This window comes from Thermothelomyces thermophilus, chromosome 1 (assembly GCF_000226095.1).
Source record: "Thermothelomyces thermophilus ATCC 42464 chromosome 1, complete sequence".
Lineage (NCBI taxonomy): Eukaryota > Fungi > Ascomycota > Sordariomycetes > Sordariales > Chaetomiaceae > Thermothelomyces > Thermothelomyces thermophilus.
The window spans coordinates 8987659-9010194 of record NC_016472.1 but is presented as its reverse complement, the minus strand read 5'-3'; the positions used below and the strand labels follow the sequence as shown (position 1 = coordinate 9010194).

General features: G+C 57.8%; 6 protein-coding genes and 1 non-coding gene across 7 annotated transcripts; 4 read left to right on the top strand and 3 right to left on the bottom strand.

Annotated features, from left to right (window-relative positions):
* Window positions 1–179: 179 nt before the first annotated feature.
* Window positions 180–3362, bottom strand: MYCTH_2299031 (uncharacterized protein). The gene is made up of 3 exons (XM_003660520.1): window positions 2467–3362; window positions 2152–2396; window positions 180–2091 (listed from the first exon to the last, which is right to left on the bottom strand). The coding sequence occupies exons 1-3, from the start codon at window positions 3041–3043 to the stop codon at window positions 394–396; spliced, it is 2520 nt and encodes an 839-aa protein (XP_003660568.1). The 5' UTR covers window positions 3044–3362; the 3' UTR covers window positions 180–393.
* A 1020-nt stretch (window positions 3363–4382) lies between these two features.
* On the top strand, window positions 4383–5675 carry MYCTH_2314200 (uncharacterized protein). The gene is made up of 3 exons (XM_003660519.1): window positions 4383–4846; window positions 5068–5259; window positions 5312–5675. The coding sequence occupies exons 1-2, from the start codon at window positions 4785–4787 to the stop codon at window positions 5225–5227; spliced, it is 222 nt and encodes a 73-aa protein (XP_003660567.1). The 5' UTR covers window positions 4383–4784; the 3' UTR covers window positions 5228–5259; window positions 5312–5675.
* A 115-nt stretch (window positions 5676–5790) lies between these two features.
* Window positions 5791–8339, bottom strand: MYCTH_2299026 (uncharacterized protein). Its single transcript, XM_003660518.1, has one exon. The coding sequence runs from the start codon at window positions 8262–8264 to the stop codon at window positions 6150–6152; it is 2115 nt and encodes a 704-aa protein (XP_003660566.1). The 5' UTR covers window positions 8265–8339; the 3' UTR covers window positions 5791–6149.
* A 116-nt stretch (window positions 8340–8455) lies between these two features.
* Window positions 8456–10630, bottom strand: MYCTH_2299025 (uncharacterized protein). Its single transcript, XM_003660517.1, has 2 exons — window positions 9961–10630; window positions 8456–9898 (listed from the first exon to the last, which is right to left on the bottom strand). The coding sequence occupies exons 1-2, from the start codon at window positions 10232–10234 to the stop codon at window positions 8604–8606; spliced, it is 1569 nt and encodes a 522-aa protein (XP_003660565.1). The 5' UTR covers window positions 10235–10630; the 3' UTR covers window positions 8456–8603.
* A 1708-nt stretch (window positions 10631–12338) lies between these two features.
* On the top strand, window positions 12339–12431 carry MYCTH_t30. The gene has a single exon. It is a non-coding gene; the product is annotated as a tRNA-Arg (tRNA).
* A 777-nt stretch (window positions 12432–13208) lies between these two features.
* On the top strand, window positions 13209–20358 carry MYCTH_2299023 (uncharacterized protein). The gene is made up of 4 exons (XM_003660516.1): window positions 13209–13923; window positions 13979–16437; window positions 16489–20049; window positions 20120–20358. Exons 1-4 carry the CDS (start codon window positions 13293–13295, stop codon window positions 20171–20173), a joined length of 6705 nt encoding a protein of 2234 aa, XP_003660564.1. The 5' UTR covers window positions 13209–13292; the 3' UTR covers window positions 20174–20358.
* A 1021-nt stretch (window positions 20359–21379) lies between these two features.
* On the top strand, window positions 21380–21841 carry MYCTH_2107968 (uncharacterized protein; the record flags this gene model as incomplete). Its single annotated transcript, XM_003660515.1, has 1 exon — window positions 21380–21841. One exon carries the CDS (start codon window positions 21380–21382, stop codon window positions 21839–21841), a length of 462 nt encoding a protein of 153 aa, XP_003660563.1.
* Window positions 21842–22536: the final 695 nt, after the last annotated feature.

The following is a 22536-nucleotide window of genomic DNA, read 5'->3' as shown; positions in this document are numbered from 1 at the left end:
GGTTTGACATATCCAGCTTACGCAGTAGTTATCCCGCAAAAGAGTGCCAGCTCGAGTTCTCGGGAACTGTGTAGATCGAATTCAAGGCTTGGTGCCAAGCAAGGAAAGCAACCACGTCTTGTCCATCCAAATCCAGGTCCTGTGTTTCCTTTCCTTTGCCGGCTGGTATCCTATGCCGGACGTTCAAACTCAATGTAATCCAAAAGATACAACAAAGTCATGAAATGAAGGGCAACCTTCCCTCCTCCCCCCCCCTTCTCCTCCGGCCCGGCTCTTCCACACACTATGCGCCGGTGCCACTCGGTTCCCGCTATTCACGGGCTCACAATCTTCATGGCAATGGCACATCTCATCAAGATTGACCCAGACGAACAAGACAGCCCACAAAAAGACTCAGCGGGTCTCTTCCGCATCAACCTCTTCGAAGCCATCTAGCGTCGAACTTCCGTCGTCCAAGTCCAGCTCCAATTCTTCATCCGAGAAGCCCCCAACGCCGCAAGGCATGGCGTCAGCCCCCGCCACCTCGTCCACGTACATCTCAATAGCCTGCCCCTGCGCCTGGTGCGCCGCCGGCTGTGCATACCGCGCATCCACATACGTGCCTTCCATTTCCACATCACCGGCCGTAAACGACCCGGACGCCGTCGCCCCGCTGCGGCTCGGACCGAAGCCAGCGTCAGTGCTCGTTCCGGCGCCGCTTCTCTGCACATCCACGCTCCTCCCCGCCGAGGAGGGAGTGGCCGCCGCGGTCGCCGATACCCACTCTGCCGTCCTCTCGCTCCCGAGGCGCAACCCCCCCATGCCCAGATCCGACGGCGCGAAGATGGTCGACGCCGCCCCGTCGTCCGCTCCCTCGATGGTCCTCCCATCCTGCGTCAATCCGACCGTCGACAACACCCCGTCCCTGCCTTCCGTCGCAGTGTCCATCTCCGTCCCCATCCCGACCGTGTAGCCCGTGTGATAGCCCGGACCGGGTTCGCTGGGTCCCATCTCGGCCGGGGGGATAGCCTCCTGAAAAACGCCTCCTGACCCGTCATCGAGGCCGTTGGCCCAGATGGGAAGGTAGCTTAGTTCCCTCTCGTTGAGGCTGAGGAGCAGGTGGTCGGATAGGAACAGCTGGATCGTGTCCGCTTCGGAACCCGCGACGTCGGACGAGGCGGAGGCAAGGTGGGTGTTGCAGAGCTGCCTGACGTCGCGGCATAGGTCCTTATGGAAGCGGTGGATGTTGAAGAGGTGCGAGTCGTGGTGATGGTCACGTAGGACTTGGTTCTTCAAGAGGCCTCGGGCCGCGGCCGCGTGTTCCACGGCCGCGGAGAGGGCGGGGTGGGCTGGATCGGTGGTGGAGCTGCTGAGAAGGCGGGTGAGGAGGTTGTTGAAGGCTGTCGCGTGGCTCTCGAGGGACTTGCCGGAGTAGATGGGAGAGGAGAGGAAATCACTGCGCGAGGGAAGCCAGGAGAGGTGCTCCCAGAAGAAAGGTGTGAGAGCTTTTTGGGTGGGGTTGAGGACCCAGTAGAGGCTGAGAAGGGGTTTGCGGTCAGCGGCGGGTATGTAGTGACGACGCTGGGCTTCGAGGAGGTCGCTGCGACGGTCGTTCGGTTGGTAAATTGAGTCAGGGTTGAGAGCTTTGTCAACCCATTGACGGAAGGCGGAGACGAGGGCGGTTGTGAGGTGGTCATATGCCTCTCTGAGAGGGGCGTCGTGGGGCAGGGCCCCGATGGCGGCGTTGTAGGCCCGGAGCTTGTCCCACTCTGAATTGCGGCCTGGAAGAAAGGAGATCGCATCATCAGACTGGAGCATCTCGATGGTCTGGCCCATGCGTTCAGCGAACGCGCGGCTGGCATATTCGACCGGGTCGAAAGGGTAGTCGCCATAGTCGTCGCGGCGGCGTTGCGCCCATGTCATTCGAGGAGGACGGGTAACCGGTTTGGACGAGGCGTAGTCAACGGCGAGCTCACTGACGAGAATTTTGAACGCCGTGATTAGGACGCTGGGGATCTTGAGCTTATAGGCCAGTTGGAAGGCCTTTTCTGGGCAGATCTCGATGAATTTGGTATTCGGGGGCGCCACAAGCCATTGCGCGACCGGGTCGACCTGGTTGCGTTAGCCCCCACTCCACCCCCACGGTTGGTATCAGATGCCGGGAGAACTTACCACAACCCGCGGCACCTCAAGAGAGATGGCTACCTGGGCGACGGTCCACAACCGAACTGCCGAGTTCAGGAGAAGATCTTCGCCGTTGATAGCCCTGAGCACGCGAACTATGGCTACGCGATGTCGGATAGGGCAGTAGTCTTCAACCTTGCGCCAGTGGGGGATGTGGCTCGGTTTAGAGGGACTGTCCTCGATGATTCCCGGAACATCAGGCTTGACTTGCCATTCAGGATATTCCGAAAGACCTTGAGAGCAACATCAGCGGGAAAGAAGCTCCAACTGAGGCAACTGGGGCCAGTGAGGCATCGAACGTACAGCCAAGGTTCATACAGACGTCGTCGTGACCAAGGGCGAGAGTGGCGCCGACAGCCTTGTCAGCCAGCGGCCGAATTGGAACGCCGAAGCCGTTCGCGAGGATAGGGTCGGGCAGATACTGGCCGGCCAGAAACCAGATCTTAACCACGCGGGGCAGCCACAACGCCGCTGTGAGATCGGCCAGCTCAGGCCCTTCTGAGGGAGGAGTGAAGTCAAGGGCATATTCGATGCCGGGAGGCAACCCATGTTGAAAGCCGAGGCGTCTGCGGAAGCGCTCTTGGGCTCTCGGGGTGAACATGTCCTGAATCTTCCTCGAGTCTAGGCTCATGAGCTTGTCGTAACGCATGCGGAGTTGAAAATCCTGCCACGGCTTCCCGTCGCAGGCTAGGGCAAGCTTGTCCTGCTGGGGGAATTTCACAATAGCGAGCACCGTGCCGTGGCTGTCTTCGGCGTTGTTCCCCTCGCTAATGCGCCTGAGGGAGGCCAGCTCCCTTATGTGGTTGTCGATGGCGTTTGCAGTAGGAGCACCGATGTCGCGGCCCTTCTGTGAGGGAGGGCAAGGCATGTCGTCGGCCATGCCGACAGTGCCCGCGCCCGGCCTTTCTTTTGAGGCGTTTGAACGCATCTCGGCTTTCTTCAACTCAGTTGGCTCTGAGGTCGAGGGGTGGTTGCCTCGCAGCCTGGCAGGGGATGTAGCTTTGGCACGTCGCTCCGCGGCTAGACGTACATATAACCGTAATATGCAAGCTGGAACGCTGTGTCGATGACCGTTTGACAGGCGCAAACTGGTGCTTCCCGAAACTTCTCAGGCGAGAGTCCGGCTAGAGAGGAAGTGCGAAGAGAGACGCAGGTGTCTTCCACAAAACAGGAGGAGGCAGCTTGAGACTCTCGCGGACTGCGCCACCGAGTCCCTCGCCGGTCCAAAGGTGCGAGGCTGAGGGGCGGGACATTCATGTTCGTTATCGACGGCCCAATCAACGGTGGCCGCAGGGGGCAATGCAGACTGTAGGCGGGCGCACCACCTAAACCAGTAAGTATCTGCTGCTAATTGCTGTCCTATGCACTCCTCCAGGCAGCAACTCCCCGCGAGATACTTTGATACGATATATCTGTCTTACGGGTTTCATTCTGCCGCTAGCAACCCGTAGGTAGCAAAATTCGTCCTAATGAGAATGGGGTGAGTAACAGCTGTCAGCAACAGTTTCACACCGAGGAATCTGCCCAGAACCATCAAGATGTTGGAGAGACATACCAGGATCAATATGTCTGCACATCTGCATATCGCCATGCCCAAATACGAGGGACAGTGAGACAATCAAGGCGACAAGGCTGCGTTGGGCAGGTTACCTTAGTGATGCTTAAGGTATCAGAAATGGTACTCAGAATCGAATAATCTATGCGATAGAGAGTTCCTAGGAGTGAAAAGTCTGTCGTGGTTGCCAGGGTCATGTTGAAGGCTCGCAGCTTCCTTGCTGAATGTGAATGCACTATTCCAAATAGAAAGTGGTCGCCAAGTTGGCACGCGATTCGGTAGTTGGAAATGCCCCTAAATTGAAGGTGCCTTACGGAGCAACCCGGAGTTGCTCGTTTTGGACATAGACGCAGTCTGCAATGTTGGGCTCCTTGGAAGCCAATCGGAGCCTTGCCTACTCCCAGAAGCAGTGGAAAGATACCTTGCGCCGTCAGAACGTGGTTACCTACTAACTAGTTGATACGGTAGCGTTCTGGATTCTGGGAAATGGCCCAAGCTTTCAGCTCCGTCGCGCCGGTGTTCTAGGCCCCTGTCGTCCCGGTCGCACCTTCTCCCCGCGCCCAGAGAAAGCCGAGCCGAACGAGAGCCGCCCCTGCCCGACCACAACAATGGAACCGGACCCTTGCAAGGTCGCGTGCCCCTCGAACGAGATTCTCGACCCATGCCATTCCGGGATTGGAAGCGGGCGCTTTGTTGTCTCGGGAGGGGGCCGGTGAGCATGGACTACTCGTACGCTGGGATGCTCTTATCTGCTGCGAGTTCCCTCGGCTTCTTGTGGACACTTGAGCGAGCAGCTCGGAAGGATTGACATAAACGAAGTGCAGCAGTAGCTGTGCATTTGGAAGCTGCCCGCACGCAGGTGCCTCTCCACGCCCATGACAGCTTGAGACGTCCTTTGATCCGAGCTCTGCTTTCAGTCTTGAGCATTGCCCTCACCGCCACAGCAGCACCAAGCTCCCATCGACATATCAACCTTGCCTCCCGTCTATCACCCATCCCCTCCCCAAGTTCCAACCTCAACTTCTACCCCAAAGCTACCGCAACACATCTTTGGTGTCTCCCGACCATGAGTCCGTCTCGGGCAAACTCGGCGTCTTCGCCGTCGCCCTCTACTTTCCGCATCTTCACGTAAGTTGATTGCAACTCGCGAGTCCGCCGCATACCTTCTGTCTCTCTCTCTCTGTCCCCACCACCTGCTCCAGAACTTTCACTCGTCCCAACCCCCGCCGGAGGTTCATCGCGTCCTGAACGTCCCTTCTCAACACCACCACGCCTACATCACACATAAAACAGCACAACACACCATCGCCGGTGCCTATCGATACAGACTGACATGCCTCTCCTCCCAGCCGGCACCCCCGCCTCACCCTCGCCGGGCTGGCCATCCTCGGCACCGGCTTGGGCTTCCGCCGCATCTCGAGCTCGATCCGCGAGAACGAGCTGGCGCAGAAGAACTCGGAAGCACAGAACTTCTACGTTAGCGTCGAGCGCAGTGGCGGCGGGGTCTAGACGTCTGCACGACTGGTGTCTCTTGCTGTACAGTACATACACCTCCCACCCTTTTTCTTATCTTTGACCAAGACTAAGTAACAGGAATCTCTTCTTGGATGATGACATTAGGGAGGAATGGCGAATTAATGGGTACTCGCTGTGCATGGCTATCGGGATGCAATGACTGGGGATGATAGCACACCCTGGTAAGGAGACATGTGTATGTTTGCTCGAAACTACCTTACGTTTGGGATTAATGGTCGCAACGAGAGGATGGAAGGGTGGTTATCGTGAAATCCCTCCTCCGTGTTGGACATGCTGTTGTACCGTACCTTGGACCATCCGGAAGCCGACTCGTTCGGAGACTCTGCTATCTTTCGGAGGAGCTCTGACTCGAAGCATCAAGCATTCGTCAAGTGGCTAGGTACCATGAAGATCACTTTGCGTCATCGTTTGCAGGGGCCGCACAGCCGGAGAACAACTCCTTTGATACTGTGAAGAGGGAAACATTGCGCAAGCATCCATTAGATTGCAGGCCAAACAAGGCAATCTCGCAGCCACCGAATTCACACAACACACAAGGAGGCGAGCCAGTGCTGTACAGTACATACTGCAGCCACTAATTAAGCGCAGTCACAGACAGCTAGTCGACTGTTTCAGATCCCCAAGAGAAAGCGCGGTGCTGAGTCCAGTCAATACGGTCATTACTAGACCTTTACCGTCCCGATACCCGCGCTCCCGTCTCGCGATCATGACTGAACGACGAAATGCCAATGCCGCTATCTGCACACATCAGGGGGTACCGTAAGTAATCCGGAGAGGAGGGAGATTCCGTAAATGCACACAAAACGCCGTCCAATGCAACCAGCCCGTAACCATGCGCCGAATAAAAAGACGAAACAAGATGTCCAAACGACAGCGCTCAGCTGGGCGACTCGGCCTACAGCGATGTTCCCCCCTTGGGCGAGATCCCGATGTCATCCCGTTCCGGCGACATCCCGCTCCTCGTGCCGGGACTGACACCCACCTCGCTACCCTCGCCATTGCCGCCAACACCGCTATCCTCGCCATTAAGACCCTTCCCAACAGTTTCCCTCTCCTTCCCCTTCGCCGTCCTCCCCTCGACAGCTCCTTGAATCCCCAGCCCAGCAGCAGCGGCGGCGGCGGCGGCGGCGGCGGCGGACTCCCCGTCCCCGCGAGGACTCCTCCATGCCCCGCCTCCTTTCCTTCCGGGCGTCGTCGTCGCCCTCCGTGACGTAGGTGTGCTGACCGCGCTCGTCCCGGGAGGAGCTCCTCTGGCCCTTCTTCCACCTCCGCCTCCTTCACCCAGCGTCCTCTCCGTACCTCTCTCTCGGTCCCGCCCCACAGCAACAGCAACCTCAATAAGCGACTGCCCAGCAGAAACGACCGAGCTTGGGTCTGAACCAGCGACGCCTGCCCGCCGAGATTGGTGTTGGTACCCGCGCTGCCGCTCCTGTCCGTGCTGCTGATGGTGCTGCTGATAATGGTGGTGCTGATGATGATGACCGTGATCATGGTCACGATGATGATGATGCTGATGTTGATTTTGATACCGCTTCCCAGACCTCCCACAGCCAATGTCTTCGTCCGAGTCCCAGGCCGTGTTCGGCATCGACTTCCGCCTTCTCAGCGTGCGCATCTCCTGCACCATGCAGCCCAGGCTTTGCTCGAGCGACTGCATACGGGCCAGCATAAGCCTGTTGAGGTCCGCCTCGCCTGCGGTAGCGGTACTGTTGCTGTTGCTGCGCGCGGGCGGGCTGGATGGGTTTCCCTCCCCTTTCTCGCCATGCAAGTTCATCGTGTTGTAGCTGTCCTCGGCCGAGGTGGTCATGAGGAGATCTGCAAGGGAACGCCGGCGAGGCGGCAAGGGTGGCTGGGCTGTGGGGATGTATAGTCTTAAATTATTACTGCTGCCGCGGGTCGTGCCTGCGCGAGGCACAGTCTCGGATGGTTGGATCATGGACCGCGGCCGTGGGGGTAAGTAGAAGGAGCGGCGGGGAGAGCGGCGACCAGTGCCTGGCGTGATGGGAGTCGCGACGGGGGTGTGGCGAGTGCTGAGCGGGCGAGGAAGTGGTCGAGCCGAGGCAGACGATGAGCTGTATGCTTGGCTGTCGTCTTCAGGAGCGTGCAGAATTGTGTTGGTGGACAGCGTCCGGGTGTGGAGCGGCACTCGACGCGAGGTTGGGGGGCGAGGGGATTCGGCTGTGAGCTCCGTGCTGGTAAACCTCGTGGCGACTGGTGTCGTGAAATAATCCTCTTCGACGGCCTCCTCCCCTGTCGTGGTCCGATCATCCATCGTGTTGGTCACGTCGTCCGCTTCGTCCTCGTCATTCGTGATCAGCTCGTCATCTCCGTCCGCTTCGCCATCCGTGTTTTCCTTTGGTCCCGCGGGATAGTCTCTCTTTGCAACTTCGGCGTCGTACGTGTCGGTTGCTACCGCATTGATAGGATCGAAGAGGATATCTACCGGGTCACTTGCCGTGGATCGGATGTCCGAGTAGTGCTTCGGAACCCTCGAAGGCCGTTCGCGGTTCATGCTCAGCCTCCTTAGCCAGTCGCTGCTTATCCTGCTATCAATAGTGGAATAGTTTTGGGGCGAGTGGAATTTGCCGTCATGTTGATCCATCCAGCTTCGAATTGCGGTTTGGGTTTTTCGCCGCTCCGCCCGCCTTTGCGTTCTCATATCCGGGGCACGCCGGAACACCTCTTCGAGCGCCTGGTCCTTCCGGTAGCGAAGCATCGATTCTTCACGGACGCGAACGCTGGGGCTAAAGAAGACCTGGTCCGAAAGCGAACGATGACGGCCCCGGTGTGGTCGGTCAACCAGGTCCGTTGCCTCGTACATGTCGGGTGCCAGGAACAGCTTTTCGTAGAGGTAGATGCAAAACAGCACCGGGAAATGAGTGATCTTGATGACGGCGCGGTTGAGTAGGACGTATCGCTCCATGGACATGCAGTGTCTCAGCGGCATGAGAGCCCACGCAAAGATATTTCCTGGGGCTATGTAGGAAAAGGGTGCGTCATTCTTCGCCATGGAGATGGTATTGATAGCGAAAGCGAACCTAGATGGGGTCAGGGACGGGCAAAACGAGGGCACGGTGGAAAGACGTACTGGCATTCCTCGGCCGCCTTGGAAGCGACGGACATGAACGAGTTGGCCAAGACGACGATGAGCAATGTCCTAGGGGGGAAAGGGTTAGTTGCTTTCCCCCAAGAAAGCAGAGGGGGAAAATGAGGAAGAGGTGCTCACATAATCATGAAGTGGCTGATGACGAGGAAGAAAACCAGGAAGACCTTTCCCATCCAGTTGTAGGTTGGCCATCTCAAGAAACGGGTCAGCAACCGAGGCTCTCTGCTCGTCCGCAGAAGGCACTTACAACTCCCAGGCAGACGGCGTGAATCCGAGAAGCATCTGAAACATCTTGTAGGCCATCGTGGGGGCATCGTCTGGAGTCTTGGAAAAGGCAAAGAAGGCGAAGAATCCGCTGCAGAAAGCCAAGGTGAGCACGAACACTGCGGCCAAGTCTCTTGCCAGCAGTCGCAGAGAGATCAAAAGCCTGGAGAAATGGCGATAGTGGTCGAGCATGCCGAATATTCTCGGGAGCACGAGAATTGCGTTGACCGCAAGGACGTCGTAGGCGTTCTGGTTCCACTTGTGGGGATCAAGGAGGAACACGCCGTAGATGCGCATGCAGTAGTAGACGATCAAGAGCAGCAAGAGTCCCAGATCGAATATGTTCCAGAAGCTCATGACGTAGAAGGAGAAGCCTTCCTCATTGAAGCCGACGAGGCCATCAAGCATAAAACCGGTACTCCAGAACCAGAAGAGCAGTTCCAAGGTGGTGATCTTGCCTGATCTTTGGGCCAAGACAGCGAGGAACAGGCACACCAGGACGATCAAGGAGCAGGTGGAGAGCAGTCGCCGGTAGCGCGGAACACGCAACCTTGACAGCTTGAACAGGGAAGCCGTTCGGGGATTGTACAGAGTCACAGAGCGACAGTCTGCTGCGCCAGCTGGCGATCGAGCAGACTCGTCTTTTGCCCGCTGGTCACCTAGTAAGGGGGTACGGATAGTGCTCTGTCGCCGAGACTGATTGCTTCTAGCGGCGCTCGCCGCAGAGCCCTGGTTCCTGGAATCCCTTGTAGAGAAAGAGAATGTAATGGCGCCGTTCCAGATGCCTTCGATCTGTTGGACAACCAAAGGGTGGGAGAGGAACTGCTTTGCAGAGGCGCGGATGGCCACTTCGAGGGCCGAGGTACGGAGAGTGGCCGACGCCGACTTCCCTGCTGGCGACGCGAGAGGAGATCGTGAGCCTGGGATTCCCTGGAGGGGGTAGAAATCGTGACACAGGGCATCGATAAGGTCCCGGGGCGAGTACTCTTTGAGCAGCTTGATGGCCAAAAGCTCGCACACCCTCGCCCTCGTCGCACTGGTGCCGGAATTCCCTAGGCACAACTGTTCTTCCTTCCCGAACTGGAGGCAGTTGGCGAGCAGGGCGTAAAGGGTTCCACATGAGAAGTGCTGCGTGCGAATCTGCTGCAGCATCGGCTTGATGAGAAAAGCCGACACCTGGGGAGACCGCAGCTGGTCCCAGGTCAGGGTGGTTTCCGTCCGGGTCTGGACTACGACGCGGATGGCGTGCGTCATGCTATATATAGGGATGGAGTCTGCAGGCAAGAGGGGTCAACAACTTCTGACTGCTGCACGCAAGGGATCGAGGTGCACTGACCTAGGTGATCGGTGGCGAAGAGGGGCAGGAGCCCGCTGAACCGGGCCAGGCCGTCCTCCTGCTGCTCCGGACGGCCCCCGAGCGGGTAGAGGTGCCGCTCTCCATCGTTAGACTCTTCATCGTCGTCGTCGGCCTCGGTGAAGTCGGCTGTGGCGTGAGGGTGGCTGCGGTATTCGGCAACCGACGGAGGGAAGGCAGAATCGTGCTCAAGGTCCCTGGGGTCCTCGGCTTGCGAGCTGCTGCCCTTGAAGGGTCGGAGCAAGGCAGACAACATTCTCCCTCCGGTTGGGGCTGAGCGTGCTCCGGCGCGTTAGTTGAGGGACCCGAACGCCATGGAGGTCGTTAGAATACAGGAGGCGGCGGATGGGGTTGAGCCCTGAACAGTTGACGCCCGCCGGACGGACGGCGGCCGACGTGTGCTGTCGGGTTTTTGGCCTCTTGTACACGAACAGTTTTGAGACCGAGGGTTGCCCGGGGAGAAGCGATTGACGGCTTTAGTAGCACATCTTGTTTTTTTCCCTGTCCCAGCCGTTTATCCCAAGTTAGTCCTTCCAGAGCAGAGCAGAGAAGCGAAGCGCATGGAGCGCAACCGGCGGAGAGCCAGAAAGATGGGACGGAGCGAGCGCGGGTGGTAGCACGGGGAGCTATTAAGGGGCCCGCCGGGTTCGACCGATCGGCTCGACTCTGACGGCCCGGGGCTGGTGAGGAGGAGGGTCAGCTGGGAATCCCTGTCACGGCGCTAAAAGGCACCGACACCCTCCCGCGTCGCGAAACAACGCTAAAAGTAGGTGACAGCGCAGCAAAACCCTTACCTTACCCCCAAAAAAGAGACCCCGATCAGGACGGAGAAACAGCCTGATCTCTCGGTTGGGTTTCGTCTTCCATACCTATCTCCCGGTCCTTCGGGCCACACCGCCAGACCTGAATACCTTTCCTTCATTGTGTGCCGGCGAATAGGGGAGCTTGAAGCAGTGGCTGTTGCATGTGCGCAGCAACGAATCGCGGGGTCCCGCCGTCGAGTGGGTGCTGCCAAGAAGGTCGGCGATGCATCAACCCACTCCAATGCAGGAATAGCGCCCCAGACGGAACGCGGCACGTCGCGGCACAGCAGACGACCCTGCCATTGCCCGCATGGCCCTGCTCCTCAGGTCTCAGGTGAGCACGGAGGTGAGGTGCACACCCACTACCAGATCCCGTGGTGAACCAATGACCGCAGCCTCGGTAAATGGAGAGAGAGTTTTGACTATTTCAGGGATGGTCGTCAGTGTACATACAGTACATACCTCCGTACCGTCGAGCATTCGATGGAGTTTGCCTCTGATCCCACGCACCGACCCTCCATTCGAGTTGTAATCGGCCACCCTCCTGTTTTGTCGATCATTACTCGTGTTTATCCTGCGATGGTGGCAGGTGCAGAAGGGGTACAGCGCAGATATTAAAGCAGACGGGAATTACTCCGTACTTGGACCAAGGTGTTCCCTTTGGAGATAAGGTAGGCTCGAGTAGTGCCTGCGTCCCCGGAAGATCAGTTTGAGGAAAATGACCACCAGCCTGGGCAGATAGTGCAAAAGATGAATGCATAGAATCAGCATGCCGGATACTCAATTCGTAACCTCATCCCATATGTGGAGATGCGAACGATGAAAGACAATGTTTCGTCGGAAATTTGGCTGTCGTCGCCTTCATGCTGGGATGCATTTCTGGCGTGAGTGTACCCCCACGGTCCAAGCATATCGGTAGCGTAATACTCACCGTCCCACTTGTTCCGCACATCTCGTCAAGAGATGCAATGGCGGGGTAGCAACGGTTGGTTAGAGCAAGAGGAAACCGCTAAGAGCATACCTTCGTGTCAGCGAGGATGCACCTTCTCCACGCGAGTTCAACTAGTGTAAGTGACGATTGAGGAAAGGAAGGGGCAACGGACGACTTTGGGAACCTCGTAGGTATCCCTAACCCTCTCCTGCCATTGCAATCTACTTGCCGGAGGTGCTCCGTAGATCCCTCATAAGACTTCTCACGGAGTCTACTCCGTACCGCAGTCAGACAACTGACGGGAAGAATCGAGCAAAGATTTCTAACACAAAAAAGAAGAAGAAAAATAAAAGAAAGCCAAAGGTGAAATGAGCGTGTTGAATCTACACTACAACGGGAATGCACAAAGGGACACTCGTGGGTAAGAGATTCGGCCTGTAGCATGCCTCAACACCCAACATTGCTCGAGGTGAGTTTACCACGAGGCCAGATGAGATTCGACCCACTTCGAGCGCCAAAAGCGGGGACCAGAGCATGCTGCGGAGTACACCGGAGTCCCAGTCCTGTCCCGCTGCAGATCCCTTTATAGGTGTGAGCGCCGTCCCTCGTCCTCAACAAGCAAGCAAGGTCCGCTGGCTCAATGGCAGAGCGTCTGACTACGATGTCTTCCTCGAAGACGAGTGATCAGGAGGTTCCAGGTTCGACCCCTGGGTGGATCGATGTTGCTACAACAGATTAACTCTGGCGTTAACGCTTTTTCTGTTGGTTTATTCATTTCCCATGCCATCTGGCAATATGGGATTCATTCGAATCTGGAAAGCTATTTTTTTTTCAGAATATCAATGGTTCGCGATGTCGTGGGAACATGGGTCGCGAGGCTGAATCGAAAACACCAAATCCGCGGTATTGGAGGGGTGGAAGACGCGGCATAAAAATTTCCTCTCCAGGCGGTCACGAAATCGGAGCCAGATGCAGCGAGAACCCTGCCCAGTAAGATCGAGAACCCCACGCAAACCGCCATGCCCGGCGCGGTTTGCGACGCGCTGATTGGACAATGACTGGAATCTTGACCGGACTTGGTACCCTCTTGCCTTGCCAGTTCCCTTCTTTGCGGCTGCGAGCCCCGCGCTAGTGCATCACCGCCTGTAAAAAAAGTTGGTGGGGAAGACCGACGTCGTTTTGCCGTGGCGGGGCAGGGCAACTTGGGACTCGATACAAATTCTTCAACACCCAGCTTTTTTTTTGCCTCCCTCTGCTCCTATTTCCTTCTGTCCATGCAGAAGGGCTGGTGAAGCTGGGTCATGCCAGTTTGTGGGTGAAGCTACTTTCTCTTTTGGCATCAATCCCACGCCAATTGCTGCGGCAGCACTGCACCGGACGAGACTCGGCGACTCTGAGCTCCCGTTCCTAGGTCCCAGTGGCATCCAGTCCCACTCCATCACGACCATCGCTGACGACCGCCCTTCTTCTTCTTTTGTTTTCCCCCTCTCCTACCTCTTCTTTCTTTTTCCTGGTCTTTCCCCCCCGTTGTTCTTCCCGAGTTCTATCTGCCCTCTTCACAGGGCCACACAACCTTCACAATGACTACGACGACGGTCTACCGCCCCGCCACAGCGCGCATTACCAGCGCCGAACCTCAAGGTCTGGTTACCCTTGAGCTCGAGGATGGTGTCGCCTACCAGGGCTACAGCTTCGGCGCGCCCAAGAGCATCTCTGGCGAGCTGGTCTTCCAGACGGGTTTGGTGGGGTATCCCGAGTCCATCACGGACCCCTCCTACCGCGGCCAGATCCTCGTCATCACCTTCCCCCTTGTCGGCAACTACGGCGTCCCCCCGAGGGAAGCCCTCGACCAGCTGCTTGGTGATCTCCCCGCCCACTTCGAGTCATCGAAGATCCACATCGCCGGCCTCGTAACGGCCACATATGCAGGCGAGGACTTCTCCCACTTCCTCGCCAACTCGTCCCTCGGCACATGGCTCAAGGAGCAGGGCGTCCCAGCCATGTACGGTGTCGACACGCGCGCCCTGACGAAGCGCATTCGCGAGGAGGGCAGCATGCTGGGCCGCATGCTCATGGAGAAAAAGGACCTGGCCAACGGGGTCAACGGTGACACGGACGGCCACAAGCTCCCCGGCATCCTGGGCGACTGGAGGCCTCGCTTCGAGTCGGTCGATTGGGTCAACCCCAACGAGAAGAACCTCGTAGCAGAGGGTGAGTGAGGGCCGCGAGAAGAGCCCAATTGAGTCCTGCGTTGACCTCGACCCAGTTTCTATCAAGGCCCCCAAGCTCTACCGACCCCCCGAGGCTTCCGGCCTGAAGCACCCTTCAGGCCGCCCGCTGCGCATCCTTTGTCTCGACGTTGGTATGAAATACAACCAGCTGAGGTGCTTCCTCAAGCGCGGGGTTGAGGTCCTGGTCTGCCCCTGGGACTACGACTTCCGTCACGAGACATACGACGGCCTATTCATCTCTAACGGCCCCGGTGACCCGGCCATCTTGGACTCCACGGTCAAGCGCATCGCCGCAGCCCTGGAGGAGAACCGCACCCCCATCTTCGGCATCTGCTTAGGCCACCAGCTGCTCGCCCGGGCTGCAGGGGGCCAGACCACCAAGCTCAAGTTTGGTAACCGCGGCCACAACATCCCCTGCACCAGCATGGTGACTGGCAGGTGCCACATCACTTCCCAGAACCACGGCTACGCCGTCGATGCGGCCACTCTGCCCGCCGGGTGGCAAGAGCTCTTCGTCAATGCCAACGATGGCAGCAACGAGGGTATCATGCACGTCGACAGGCCACACTTCAGCGTTCAGTTCCACCCCGAGAGCACCCCTGGCCCCAGGGATACCGAATTCCTCTTCGACGTTTTCATCCAGACTGTTTCCGAGTGCGCTGCCGACAGCAGTCTCTTGCGCAAGCCCGTCCGGTTCCCCGGCGGCACGGTCGAGGAAAATAACAGGCTGAACCCTCGCGTCTCGGTCAAGAAGGTCCTGGTGCTCGGCAGCGGCGGTCTCAGCATCGGCCAAGCCGGTGAATTTGACTACTCGGGCAGTCAGGCAATCAAGGCTCTGAAGGAGGAAGGCATCTACACCGTCCTCATCAACCCCAACATTGCCACCATTCAAACGTCCAAGGGCTTGGCGGACAAGGTCTACTTCTTGCCCGTCAATGCAGAGTTCGTGCGGAAGGTCATCCTTTACGAGAAGCCCGACGCCATCTACTGCACCTTTGGCGGTCAGACAGCCCTGTCGGTCGGTATCCAGCTTAAGGACGAGTTCGAGGCGCTCGGTGTCAAGGTCCTGGGTACGCCGATCGACACCATCATCACCACAGAGGACCGCGAGCTTTTTGCTCGCAGCATGGACTCCATTGGCGAGAAGTGCGCCAAGTCCGCCGCCGCCAACAACGTGGAGGAGGCTCTGAGAGTGGTCAAGGACATTGGCTTCCCGGTCATTGTCCGCGCCGCGTATGCCCTCGGTGGTCTCGGCAGCGGTTTCGCCAACAACGAGGCCGAGCTCCTCGATCTTTGCAACAAGGCCTTCGCCGCTAGCCCTCAGGTGCTGATCGAGCGCAGCATGAAGGGCTGGAAGGAGATCGAGTACGAGGTCGTCCGTGATTGCCAGGACAACTGCATCACGGTGTGCAACATGGAGAATTTTGATCCTCTCGGCATCCACACTGGCGACTCGATTGTCGTCGCTCCTTCTCAGACGCTGTCCGACGAGGACTACAACATGCTCCGGACGACTGCCGTCAATGTCATCCGCCATCTCGGGGTCGTCGGCGAGTGCAACATTCAATATGCGTTGAATCCCTTCTCCAAGGAGTATTGCATCATCGAGGTCAACGCCAGGCTGTCTCGGTCCTCGGCCCTGGCATCCAAGGCTACCGGCTATCCCCTTGCTTTCATTGCCGCCAAGCTGGGTCTCGGCATCCCGCTGAAGGAGATCAAGAACAGCGTTACCAAGGTCACCTGCGCCTGCTTCGAACCCTCGCTCGACTATGTCGTGGTCAAGATGCCTCGTTGGGACCTCAAGAAGTTCACGCGTGTCTCCACCCAGCTTGGGTCCTCCATGAAGAGTGTCGGCGAAGTCATGAGTATCGGCAGAACTTTTGAGGAAGCCATCCAGAAGGCCATCCGGGCTATCGATTTCCACAACCTGGGCTTCAACGAGACACCGGCGCTCATGTCGATTGACGATGAGCTCCAGACTCCGTCCGACCAGCGCCTCTTCGCCATTGCCAACGCCATGGCCGCCGGCTACTCCGTCGAGCGTATCTGGGAGCTGACCAAGATCGATAAATGGTTCCTTGACAGGCTCAAGGGCCTTAGCGACTTCGCCAAGCAGATGAAGGACTACAAGGCAAGCGGCGGCACTCTCAGTCCTGGAATTCTCCTCCGAGCGAAGCAGCTTGGTTTCTGTGATCGCCAGATCGCCAAGTTCTGGGGCTCTACCGAGCTCGCCGTGCGTGGCATGCGTCTTGAGGCCGGCATCACGCCTTTTGTCAAGCAAATCGACACCGTCGCCGCCGAGTTCCCGGCCTACACCAACTACCTCTACCTCACCTATAATGCCAGCGAGCACGACATCACCTTCAACGACAATGGCGTCATGGTCCTTGGCTCTGGCGTGTACCGCATCGGTTCTTCTGTCGAGTTTGACTGGTGCTCTGTCAGAGCGATTCGCACACTTCGCGAGTCGAAGATCAAGACCATCATGGTCAACGTACGTACGCCGCCGTTACCGACCTGAGTACGAAGGCTAACATCCAGACAGTACAACCCGGAAACCGTGTCCACTGATTATGACGAGGCCGACAAGCTCTATTTCGAGAACATCAATCTGGAAACGGTTCTAGATATCTACGAGGTGGAAACTGCCAGCGGCGTCCTTGGAGCCATGGGTGGCCAGACACCGAACAACATTGCGCTTCCCCTCCTGCGTGCTGGCGTCAATGTTCTCGGTACTTCGCCCGAGATGATCGACACCGCCGAAAACCGGTACAAGTTTTCTCGCATGCTGGACCGGATCGGGGTGGACCAGCCGACCTGGAAGGAGTTGACAAGCTTCGAAGAGGCAAAGGCTTTCTGTCAGGCGGTTTCTTATCCGGTGTTGGTGCGCCCGTCCTACGTGCTCTCCGGTGCCGCCATGAACACGGTCTACTCGGAGCACGATCTGGAAAACTACCTGCAGCAAGCCGCCGAGGTCTCGCCCGAGCACCCTGTTGTCATCACAAAGTACATTGAGAACGCTAAGGAGATCGAGATGGACGCCGTGGCCAAGGACGGCAAGGTCGTCTGCCACTTCATCTCGGAGCACGTCGAAAATGCAGGTGTTCACTCTGGTGATGCCACGCTCATCCTTCCGCCGCAGGACCTGTCCAAGACGACCATCCAGCGCATCGAGGAAGCCACCCGCAAGATTGGCGACGCGCTCAATGTTACCGGTCCTTTCAACATCCAGTTCATCGCCAAGGACAATGACATCAAGGTGATTGAGTGCAACGTCCGCGCGTCTCGCTCTTTCCCCTTCGTCTCCAAGGTCATGGGCGTGGATCTCATTGAGATGGCTACCAAGGCGATCATGAACCTTCCATTCGAGGAGTACCCCGAAATCCAGTGCCCTCCGGACTGCGTGGGTGTCAAGGTCCCGCAGTTCAGCTTCTCGCGTCTCTCTGGCGCTGATCCCGTTCTTGGCGTCGAGATGGCTTCCACCGGCGAGGTTGCCTCCTTCGGTGCCGACAAGTACGAGGCATACCTCAAGGCTCTGCTGTCTACCGGCTTCAAGATCCCTAAGAACAACATTCTCCTCTCTATTGGTTCCTACAAGGACAAGGAGGAGATGCTTCCCTCGGTCAAGAAACTGCAGGAGCTGGGCTACAAGCTCTTCGCCACCGCCGGAACGGCAGATTTCCTGGGTGCCCATGGCGTGCAGGTGCAGTATCTCGAGGTTCTGCCCAAGGGAGAGGATCAGAAGTCCGAATACTCGCTCTCGCAGCATCTGGCCAAGAACATGATCGACCTGTACATCAACCTGCCGTCCAACAACAAGTATAGGCGTCCGGCCAACTACGTGAGCAAGGGTTACCAGACCCGCCGCATGGCTGTGGACTATCAAGTTCCTCTCGTCACCAACGTCAAGAACGCCAAGATCTTGGTCGAAGCCCTCGCCAGGCACTTCGAGCTGGACATCAGTATCCGGGACTACCAGACTAGCCACCGCACGATCCAGCTTCCCGGACTGGTCAACATCGCGGCCTTCGTTCCCGGCCTGGTCTCCAGGGACAGCGACGACCTCCAGCGTGCGACCAAGGCTTCTATTGCTGCTGGTTTCAGCATGATCCGAGTCATGCCCGTCAGCAAGGGGGGCTCGATCTCGGACGTCAAGTCGTTGAAGGTTGCCCAGCAGAACGGTAAGCGCGGTGCGTACTGCGACTTCAACCTGTCCATCGCGGCGACCTCGGATAATGCCCACCAGATTAGCCACGCTGCCGGCGAGGTCGGTTCCTTGTTCATTCCTTTCAACCACCTCTCGGACAACATCAGCAAAGTCGCCCAAGTGGAGGCGCATTTTGACGCTTGGCCCACGCACAAGCCGATCATCACGGACGCGAGGACGACCGACCTGGCTTCTATTCTCCTTCTCGCCAGCCTGCACAATCGCCGCATCCACGTCACTGCGGTGACCACCAAAGATGACATCAAGCTCATCGCCCTCGGCAAGGAGAAGGGCCTCAAGGTCACTTGCGATGTCAGCATCTACTCGCTTCACCTGTCGCAGAAGGATTTCCCTGGTTGCCAATTCCTGCCCACGGAGGAGGATCAGGCTGCCCTGTGGGAATATCTGGAGACGATCGATGTCTTCTCGGTTGGCAGCTTGCCCTACCAGCTTGCCCACTTCCTGAAGAAGCCTACGGACGTGACTGTTGGCATTGCCGATGCTCTCCCGCTCATCTTGACCTCGGTCGCCGATGGCAAGTTGACTGTCGAAGATGTTAGAGTCAGGCTTCACGACAACCCGATTCGCATCTTCGAACTGCATGAGCAGCTCGGCGCGAGCTTGGAGGTCGAGATCGACCGGCCTTACACTTTGGAAGCCACCGAGTCCTGGTCGCCCTTCACGGGTAAGACCCTGAAGGCTACCGTTCAGCGCGTCACCTTCCAAGACGAAACCGTCTGCCTCGACGGCACCATGCTCTCGGTGTCCCCGAGGGGCACTGATATGTCCACTCACGGGGCACTGCCTCCAACTGCCGTGGTTTCGACCCCCGCTGTCAGGCCCGTCACCCAGCCTATGTCGCCTACCCCCGAAGACCGTCGCCACATTCGGTCGGGGCTCGGGAGGCCGAAGCCCACGGAAAGCACTGCGCCTCTCGCTCCCCTGGGTCGGGCGCATGCCGTTGATGAACTCGCTCCTCCCCTGACCATTCAGCCCCACATCTCGCCGCTGCAGGAGATGCTGTCTGCGCCGTCGACCTTTAAGAAGTCCCATGTCTTGTCGGTGACACAGTACACCCGTTCCGACTTGCGCCTTCTCTTCCACATTGCCCAGGAAATGCGCCTTGGTGTCCAGCGCGAAGGCGTCCTTGACATTCTCAAGGGCCGCCTACTGTGTACCCTCTTTTACGAGCCGTCGACCCGCACGTCGGCCTCGTTCGACGCAGCCATGCAGCGCCTCGGCGGCCGGACCATCGCCATCACAACGTCGACATCGTCGGTGCAAAAAGGGGAGAGTCTCCAGGACACGCTCCGCACGCTTGCCTGCTACGGCGACGCAGTCGTCCTCCGTCACCCTGATGAGAAGTGCGTGGAAGTCGCCAAGAAATACTCCCCCGTGCCCGTCATCAACGGCGGCAACGGAAGCAAGGAGCACCCAACTCAGGCCTTCCTCGACCTCTTCACAATTCGCGAAGAACTCGGCACCATGCAGGGCCTGACCATCACCTTCGTCGGCGACCTCCTCTACGGCCGGCCCGTCCACTCCCTCGTTTACCTGCTCCGCCACTACCAAGTGAAGGTGCAGCTCGTCTCGCCCAAGGCGCTGGCCCTCCCACCTGCCGTCCGCCAGCAGCTCGTCGACGCTGGCGAGCTGCTTTGCGAGTCGGAGACACTGACGCCCGAGATTTTGGGCAGGACAGACGTCCTGTATTGCACGCGCGTACAGAAGGAGCGGTTCAACAGCCTGGAGGAGTACGAGGCAGTTAAGGATTCGTACCGCATCGATTACGGCACGCTCAAGCATGCCAAGTCCAGCATGGTGGTCATGCACCCGCTACCGAGGAACGAGGAGGTTGCGGAGGAGGTCGACTTTGATCAGCGGGCGGCGTATTTCAGACAGGTGAGTCTTCCTCCTCCCTTCTGGACTGCCAATTGATCGTTGGGTTGAGTTATGCTGACTTTGGCTGCAGATGAGATACGGTCTCTACTGCCGCATGGCTTTGCTCGCGCTGGTCATGTCGTAATGGGGACTGTCTTGCATCGTGAACGATGCCTCTGAGTCATGTTCATCTTATTTCTTTTTTTTCCCATTTTTGTTCTGTTTATATACAACATGGGCCGGGTGGGAAAAGTTTCAAAAAGCAAACCTCAGATTCCGGTTCTGGTTCCATTGCATCAGGTGGTTTTATAAAACAAAAGCAGATTCCTGTCTCTTCTGTTAGGACCAAACCAAAGGATCTGTTCGTAGACTATTTCGGCTCGCGCCGCTGGATTATGATGATGAAGACGATGATGATGTATGTGACTTGGATATTGTATTTTGGGGGCTGTGGGTTCCGCATTCTTGAGTGTTCAGTTATAGAGAGAGTGGGTGGGTTGATGAGCTTAGATGGTTACGTCTGTGTATAATTAATTCTACTTACTGTGTAATGTAGAAACCATAATAACATTGTGTATATCATGTATTGACTATTTTGTGCTATATCCCGTGCAATCTTGAAAGGTGTATGTTCTCCTGAGAAATGGTGAGAGATTTTACGGAGCAGCACGGAAGAGAGGGAGAAGGGAGCATCACAAGTGACCACTACGGCAAAACGCTAACAAGGAAGAATGATCTCTCGAGTACTAACCCTAACCCTGTCTTACATCCTCGGGCCAGACCCGTGCCACCGGCCAATGATGCCGAGATTCTGGCTCGGAGCTTGCAAGCGTCACGACTCCCATCGTCCAAAAAAAAAAAGGTCCAGACCAAATCCCAACCTGGGCCCAATTCACACGGCCGCCAGATCGAGCTGGGCGATTCTGTAACAGACACCGTCGTTTGGCTGGAATTGCACGTCTAATTGGGCATTGGTATGCGTTGAAAAGTCCAATTGGGGGAGCTCTCGTGCCCGTCTCCAAGGATGCTAATAACGAAACCTCGCAGGCGCGCTTCCATCTCTCTCCTTCCACCCACAGTACCGCGCAACCGCCTCCCTCCGTGACCTCTGGTTCGCTTGTCCCGGCACGTCGGTGCCAGGCACAGATTTTTAATTTTGATCACCCGCTCTCTGAACCGCAGCTGCTCTTTCCAACCCGGTCTGTAGATCAGACCACATCACACTTGCCAGGAGGAGGCGGGGCGCCCTCCTTTTTTCCGCCTCCCCTCTGAGACGGGTCTACGCTCCAAGGACAGTCAACGGAAGAAGAGTCAAGAAAAAAGCAAAAAAAGAGGAGAGAAGAAAGCGACAATGCCGCCACCACACCTGCATCCGCGGTCGCGCATGACCTCGTCCCTCTTCGCGACCACCGTCCTCGCGAGCTTCTTGGTCGTCGCACTCCCGCACGTCCTGCCGTGTCCCGCTCCCGCGCGAAGGGTCTACTACGCCGACGACGGCGGGGAGGAGGAAGGGGGCATGTCGAGGGCGAGGGCGAGGGCGAGGGCGAGGAGGACCAGGGCGGTCCGCGACGAGGCCGAGGGCGGCGGGAGCGAGTCCCCCCTGGACCAGGACGGGGCGGCGGGGATTGGGGTCGTGGAGTTCCGGCCGGGGACCGGCGAGGATGAGGAGAGCAGCAGGGGAAGGAGAGCGAAGGGGCGAGGGCGGGGGCGGGAGTGTCCGGTTCCGAAACCGGGCGGGATGCTGGGCGAGTGGCTGGGGTTCAATGGGAACGCGGGGAGAGAGGCGGGAGAGAAGAGGCGGCCGGATAGGTGACGACGGGGGGTGGACGCGCTGGGACGGACGATGGATAACCATAACCCCGTGGGGTCCCCCCCTCCATACATCGCCACGTCCTTTGGTTGGTTGGCTGATGGAGGAGGCTCGTGTGGTTTGTACAACAGGGACATGAGGCTGTTTCCGATTTCAGAGACGGACGAAGGTGCGGTGTAAGAGTACCATGTGTGTGAAAACGGGCCGGATATACCCTCGATGGTGGTCTCGAGACCATTACTCACAGAAAAGAACAACAAGATGATCTATCCGAAAGGGTTCTCAGCTCCACCCCCGACTGCTATAGGTGGCGTTCGGACAGCAGATTGTGAGACGACGGGTCCTGGCAAGCCACCTTCAGCCTGATGGCAACGCGTGCCGTGGCTAAAGCTCGAATCTTTTGGCTGTGCTGAGGGCTTTTCTGCCCGGGCAACGCCCCGCGATCCGAACACCGACTCCAGTTTTGGATCCAACAACGGCCGCCGACCTATTCACGCAGCCGGCGCAGCCGTCGCAGCCAACAAACTTGGGAATTCTGGGAAATGGCGGGATACAATGGTTTCTCGAAAAGCGAGCATGTCTTGGGGCGGGTTTGGACTGGGCGGCTGTCTCTTCTTCCCAAACATAAGGCCAGTTACAGCCATGTGACGCAGAAAGTTGCGACGCGGCACTGTGCTACTGCTAGCGTTTGGCTCTCG

Excerpts from the sequence above, each read along its gene's own strand:
- MYCTH_2299031 (XM_003660520.1), bottom strand. The coding sequence starts at position 3,043 with ATGGCCGACGACATGCCTTGCCCTCCCTCACAGAAGGGCCGCGACATC. Across the intron at positions 2,397-2,466 it reads CGTCTGTATGAACCTTGGCT|GTCTTTCGGAATATCCTGAA; the intron begins GTACGTTCGATG and ends GTTGCTCTCAAG. Across the intron at positions 2,092-2,151 it reads TTGAGGTGCCGCGGGTTGTG|GTCGACCCGGTCGCGCAATG; the intron begins GTAAGTTCTCCC and ends TAACGCAACCAG.
- MYCTH_2314200 (XM_003660519.1), top strand. The coding sequence starts at position 4,785 with ATGAGTCCGTCTCGGGCAAACTCGGCGTCTTCGCCGTCGCCCTCTACT. Across the intron at positions 4,847-5,067 it reads TCTACTTTCCGCATCTTCAC|CCGGCACCCCCGCCTCACCC; the intron begins GTAAGTTGATTG and ends CTCTCCTCCCAG.
- MYCTH_2299026 (XM_003660518.1), bottom strand. The coding sequence starts at position 8,264 with ATGGCGAAGAATGACGCACCCTTTTCCTACATAGCCCCAGGAAATATC.
- MYCTH_2299025 (XM_003660517.1), bottom strand. The coding sequence starts at position 10,234 with ATGTTGTCTGCCTTGCTCCGACCCTTCAAGGGCAGCAGCTCGCAAGCC. Across the intron at positions 9,899-9,960 it reads CTTCGCCACCGATCACCTAG|ACTCCATCCCTATATATAGC; the intron begins GTCAGTGCACCT and ends TCTTGCCTGCAG.
- MYCTH_2299023 (XM_003660516.1), top strand. The coding sequence starts at position 13,293 with ATGACTACGACGACGGTCTACCGCCCCGCCACAGCGCGCATTACCAGC. Across the intron at positions 13,924-13,978 it reads GAAGAACCTCGTAGCAGAGG|TTTCTATCAAGGCCCCCAAG; the intron begins GTGAGTGAGGGC and ends ACCTCGACCCAG. Across the intron at positions 16,438-16,488 it reads TCAAGACCATCATGGTCAAC|TACAACCCGGAAACCGTGTC; the intron begins GTACGTACGCCG and ends ACATCCAGACAG.